Source organism: Zerene cesonia, chromosome 13 (genome assembly GCF_012273895.1).
Source record: "Zerene cesonia ecotype Mississippi chromosome 13, Zerene_cesonia_1.1, whole genome shotgun sequence".
Lineage (NCBI taxonomy): Eukaryota > Metazoa > Arthropoda > Insecta > Lepidoptera > Pieridae > Zerene > Zerene cesonia.
This window is the reverse complement of record NC_052114.1, coordinates 8,518,261-8,524,169: the sequence shown is the minus strand read 5'-3', so window position 1 is coordinate 8,524,169 and position 5,909 is coordinate 8,518,261. Positions and strand designations below refer to the sequence as shown.

The 5,909-nt window shown below is 34.6% G+C and overlaps 1 protein-coding gene across 1 annotated transcript; it reads right to left on the bottom strand.

Moving 5' to 3' along the window:
• Positions 1–648: 648 nt before the first annotated feature.
• Positions 649–5,629, bottom strand: LOC119831383 (calreticulin). Its single transcript, XM_038354700.1, has 7 exons — positions 5,468–5,629; positions 5,246–5,350; positions 4,738–4,973; positions 3,057–3,254; positions 2,598–2,807; positions 1,392–1,727; positions 649–1,214 (listed from the first exon to the last, which is right to left on the bottom strand). The coding sequence occupies exons 1-7, from the start codon at positions 5,553–5,555 to the stop codon at positions 1,194–1,196; spliced, it is 1,194 nt and encodes a 397-aa protein (XP_038210628.1). The 5' UTR covers positions 5,556–5,629; the 3' UTR covers positions 649–1,193.
• Between the last annotated feature and the right edge of the window lie 280 nt (positions 5,630–5,909).

Genomic DNA, 5,909 nt, shown 5'->3' with positions numbered 1-5,909 from the left:
CATTGGAAGGACTGATGACGAGTTATGTGGACTTTGTATCTTATTTATTTAAAATGTTATAAATAAATTATTATGTACAATATAAATAGGTATTTTTATATCAAATTGTTTTGTGTATTCAACCCTAGCGATCCTGATCAGTAATAGGATAAAACTCGATGGAATTATTGTATAGTTAGCGACCGCCTCCTTGGCACAGTGGTAAACGCGTGAGAGTAGAATCGAGGTCCTGGGTTCGATTCCCGATGGGGACAATAAAAAAAAGGCTCGGTCTGGCAGGACACAGAAGGCTGATCACCTACTTGTCCATAAAGAAAATCGATCAGTGAAACAGATGTATATCATCTGCCCCATACCCCAGTAGGGGACACGGGACTTCACTTTTTTTTAGCGATCCTTGATAGGCGTAGTTTTAATCAAATCTGTCCGATTAAAGTGGTTAAAAACCAACGAACGTACATAAACAAACGTTAAGCTTATAAAAGCGTGGAGACACGAATGTTGATCTACGTCAGTGCGAAATTAAACTATCAACCGCTTTATTGAAAAATTTTAAATAGAATTTTTTTTTTATGATCACTAAGTGTGATCAATTTTTTTCTTTTTATTCTTTATAATTCCTATGAACACTAAAATAAAACACAAAACTATGTTATATATTAATTTAATCAGACTCATTTCACAACAGAAACACATTCATCCTTTCGACCATAACATCGACCGACAAAACCTAGGCTTAGCGCACACGACACGCGGTGCCGTGAAACTATCTGACTCGGCTGTGTACACACTGCACAATTACTCTTATTGCTTAAAACCTGTTTCCGATCGTGTGTACAGAGCTTTATATACATAAAAAAATCAGTACATCCCAGGCGTATATTACACGCCTAACGATCAACGTCCAAAAGCCCTGAATTTCTTCGCGTTCCCAGTGAGTTTGAATGAAGTTACCGATTTTATAAAACTAGCAGAGATATTGTGCGGTATTTTAGCTTTTTTGTAATTTGTTTTGGGTAGAGTCCAGGGCTTTTGCACGTCGATATACAAAATGGAATATTTCGAGTGTCACACAGTGCTATTTATATAAATAATATACTGGATTGCACACGATTCAACTAGCATTGTAGGAGCATGGCGCAGCATGCTATATACCCGTTGGTAATTATTGTCTTTGCACTACACTATCTTGTTTACAGCTCATCGTGCTCCTCCTGAAACAAACAAAACGTAACATTATTAAACTCGTATAAACATTAAGTCTGCCTTTAAGTGAAATATCCAAACTACACAAAGATAAACTCTATGTTATTTAAGTAAATAGGGATAAAATAATTTAAACCATAGTTATAATAATTACGTGGACTTGGAGAAAATATCTATGAACTCACCACTGGCGCGGCATCCCCAACCTCATCATCGAGATCCTCATCATCTTCCTCATCCGGCTTCTCCGCCTTCTCCTTCTCCCTCTCCACTTCATCTTGCTCGTTCTTCATCTTCTTCTCTCCTTCAATCTTCCTCTTGATCTCCTCTCCCACTTCCGTTGCGAGGGAAAGGTCATCAGTTATGAGGAAGTTGTCGAAGATGGTTCCAGACTTCACTTGCCACAGGTCCAAGCCGACGGCGCACAGTTCGTTGCGCTTGTACAGGTTGGCGTCGGGCGTGTACTCAGGGTTGTCGATCTCGGGGTGCACCCACGGGCCTTTGTACGCTGGGTTGTCGATCTGTAGGGATGAAATTGTGTTTAGTGGCAGCCCTTGCAGTGAGAGGACAAAATTGTTTCAATGTTTTAGAATGCGATAAGAATGTGATAATTTTAAATGATGACAACGGATACTTTTGATTTCTGTATAATTATTTAGTTAAGACAACTTTAATTATTGGTTTTACTAAACTATATTATGCACAAGAAATTTCATTTTAGAATCAATAAGATAAAATGCGTTTGTACAATACAAGTAGGTAACTTGACATTTTTACACATACTTCAAAAAATTCAAACACGAAATCGAAAAAATATAGTATTAATTCTGCTTATTTCATGACGTGATTCTTCTAAGAATTAATGTTTGAAAACTAGGGGTCAGTGAAACCTTACAATTAGCGGATATAGTGTGATGACACGTGTGTGACGTAGCGAGGTGCAAATGAACCAATAGGCAATAACTTGGACAAACATTTGGCCTCGCAATAGCGGTAATAAAGGTGAACAACCTGTACGACTAGGCGCAATATAAACATTTTTTCCGTCATAGTTCATTCAATTTTGATGTCGCTATAGAAAAGGAAGTTACGCTTTCGAGATTTTGTGGAGGGCTTGTGCAATTATATAGTTAGTTACATTCTGCATTTATTAAGGCTAGGCTATTTAAAATTAACTATTTGTATTTTAAAAGTCGGAAAAATCTTAAATTCATATCAAAACTGACACTTATTTTAACTGCATACATTTTTGGTGCATACATTCAATTATGAATGTACTTAGAGTAATTTATGCACAAAACAATTTACACAAATCATAGTCCATCGAACTTTTGACCTTTTTTAACCCGAATGCAAAAATCTATTAATTGTATTGTTTTTCATAAGCCCACCTGCTTAGGCGCCCACACGCCCTTGTACTCTGGGTTATCGATCATCGGCGGTTCCCATTCACCGTCCATTTCATCATCCCAGTCCTCCGGCTTAGTCGCATCTGGGTCCGGAATGTGCTCTGGTTTGTCCCAGTCTTCAGGCTTCTGGTCGTCTGGGTCGGGAATGGTCGCCCTGTCGTCCCAGTCCTCGGGCTTCTTGGCAGATGGGTCCTACAGGGGAAAATATTAGAATAGGATATTAAGATGTTCATAAATAATCATGCCTCCTGTGGTAACAATATGGAAGAAAAAATTAAAAACAAAATATGAAATTAAAGAAATCCCTACTGCAAGTTATCATTGTGCAAGATATTAAAAAAAATGTTTTAATATAAGGCAACAATAAAATGAATTATAATTTATACAACATACACAGGCTCATATAAATAATTTTTTAGCAAAAAATATATATAGTCATACCTTAATCTTCTTAGGTGGCAGGAAGTCCCAGTCATCCTCAAGATTGCCAGACTCAACCTTCTCATTATCAATGAGTACTTCATAGGTGTTATCGGGTCTCACCAGCAGAGTGTACAAGTGAGTGTAGACATCATCCTTGCAACGGATGTCCTTCTTGATAAGGTGGTTCTTGCCTTTGTAGCTGAAGATTACGTGGACCTAGAAGTAAAATTCATGTTGTATTTAGTCTATGTTAAAGCATTTCTTCTTCATTTTTTGCCCTATTGTGTCAGATAGATGAGCAAGTTTGTAGTGAAACATTACACCATCCATATTATCCATATTATATCTATATACAATTTATTTTTTATCAGATAAAATGTCACAACAATAGACTAATTTCTTTATGTGAAAATGATAACAGATTCAATCATTAGGTACATGGCTTTTCGCTTTATATTAGCAATAAATATTTTCTTCTATTGATAAAGATAAAAACTGATAACCCAATTCCATTTGATTAATAAGTTCTGATAATTTTATCACACTCACATGGTGCATGCAATGCCTAACTTTTCTATTTTCAGTTATCAGTTAAAAATTAAAGAGCGGGACCAGCTATAACAGGAATTTTTTTTACATATTCCAAATGATTTAGAGTCAACAAGCAATTAGATAATAGCATAATATATCAAAAATTCAATAAACAAGTTAGGAGTAATTTGAAAATGAAATTGTCTTTGCTTTCTTTAGAACCAATGATCATAATTTAGTAATAATAACCTGCTATTGTTGAAATTTATATTTTAGTATGTTACTACACAGTCGACATACATGAGTACCAAAAAGTTAATTTGTATCAATTTTGTTAACTTATTATTATTTAATTGGAATAGATATTCTAAACACATTAAACTCAATATAATTAGCAAAACATAAAATGTATTTAAGATTCATTTATAAAACCTCATGATATCTGTAAAGTGATTATGAAATTAATTCAAAATTTCAAGGATAAATATTTATATTTTTCTATAATATTATTATCTTTAATGAGAAGCGAGGTTTCACTCCACATTCTAAATTCAGATCAAATCACAACAATTTCCCAAATAACAAAATCACAAAAATAATCAAATCAGTCAGTTGAAAACCCACTGAGTAAAGTAAAAAAAAAAAAAAGCCGAATTGAGTTCCATCTTGACTGTGGGAATGTTGGTTAAAAACCATATAAACTTATAAAAAAAGATTCAATATAATACAATTAGTTCCATTTCATGTTATGGTGTTATTATTACTACTATATATTAGTATCCATGTTCCATATGAGATAAACATCAGATATGTTATATTCACACGACAGATCAATATTTATAGACAAGGTGAAAGATCGTTTAAAAATTATTATGACTTTTTTTTCAGTTCACTAAAAAGACAAAATCAAACAATGATGAAAAACTATACAAGTATACACTGTATCCTTTTATAAGTAAGAGGAAAATTGTGGAACTGTAATTCATTCCGAAATTAATATTAATTTAGTGATTGCTATCAAACATCAGAAGTTCATTTATTATATACTAATATTTTTTTAACTATCAAACTATTGATAATGTGCAACAGTAATCTCTCGAATTTTCTAGAAAGATTGTTCAAGGCTGGCCAAGGAAAACTGCTAATAAAATTCAAAGTTCAACCTTACCTTCTTAGTACCAGGACCACAAATGTCAGGACCGAACATAATTTCGTATGGTGTCTCTCCGTGCATGTCCTTGGAGTCCAACTTGCAGTCGAAGATTTTCAAGTAACCACCACCGCAGTCGATGTCTTGTTCATGTTTCACAGAGAACTGCACAACTAAGGGCTTGTCCTCGTTTGAGAATGGCTTAAATTTGGTCGAGAGAGCATAGAACCTCGCATCCTCTGATGTTTGTAAACCTGGCAAAAAATACTCATTTAATATGGTAAATTAAGTATGGTAATTAGTTCGTACGGTAAAAAACTCGCGAGGGTAGCGAAGTTATTGCCGGTTTCGTACATTACGAATAGGTACTGTGAACCGACAATAATTGGATTATTATTAGGGTATTTGTTAATTGTATTAAAAATGGCCTCTTTGGTCACTTATTTTTTAAAATTTATCGTAATTTAATAAAAACACTCAAAATAGTTGTCTACGTGTATGATTTTGATTAGAAAGGAAGAGGTACCTTTATCTTCTTCTGGGTCATTGTAGAACTTTCCCGCTGACAGCTTGAATTTACCAAATTCCTTTCCGGGATGTTCACTGTATACCCATTTAGATTCCCATGAATCTGTAACAGAAATAAGTCTTCATAAAGTCATGAAATGTAGCCGGTAACGGCTATATCGATTACTACACGCGGCGTGCCGGCACGTTTCTTTTTGGACATTTGTTAATTTTTACTTACCATCAGGGAATTTTTCTTCGAAATATACATCACAATTAACTGAATAAATTGCCAGCAAGCTGACCAATCCTAAAACTAGCGATTTCATTTTGTTTGACACAGGCACCCTCACTCGCGAACAAACTGGCCACGAATAAGCACAAAAAATTTTGAGACGCTCTATTATTTAATTTTAACTACCATGTTACGTAGTAAATTTGTTGTTTCTTTCTATCTTTTGAAAAACCCGTATGCGAAAATGAGGCAGCAACAGTACTGACATACGATTTCAAAATTCGTGAGAGGAAGAAATATACGAAAATATCATTAGTTGGAAAAAGACAAACTGTATACAGCTTCTTAATGTGACGTTGCATTACGCAGACAGATGGAACGCTCTTATTGGGCCAAATTATCAAATAGGAATTGAACACACCGTCGCTATGAGACTATCGTTGTTGGC

Bases quoted from the DNA above. Each gene is read 5' to 3' on its own strand.
- LOC119831383 (XM_038354700.1), bottom strand. From the start codon at position 5,555: ATGAAATCGCTAGTTTTAGGATTGGTCAGCTTGCTGGCAATTTATTCA. The intron at 5,351-5,467 runs GTAAGTAAAAAT...TTTCTGTTACAG, and splicing joins CGAAGAAAAATTCCCTGATG to ATTCATGGGAATCTAAATGG. The intron at 1,728-2,597 runs GTGGGCTTATGA...TCATCCCTACAG, and splicing joins GCGTGTGGGCGCCTAAGCAG to ATCGACAACCCAGCGTACAA.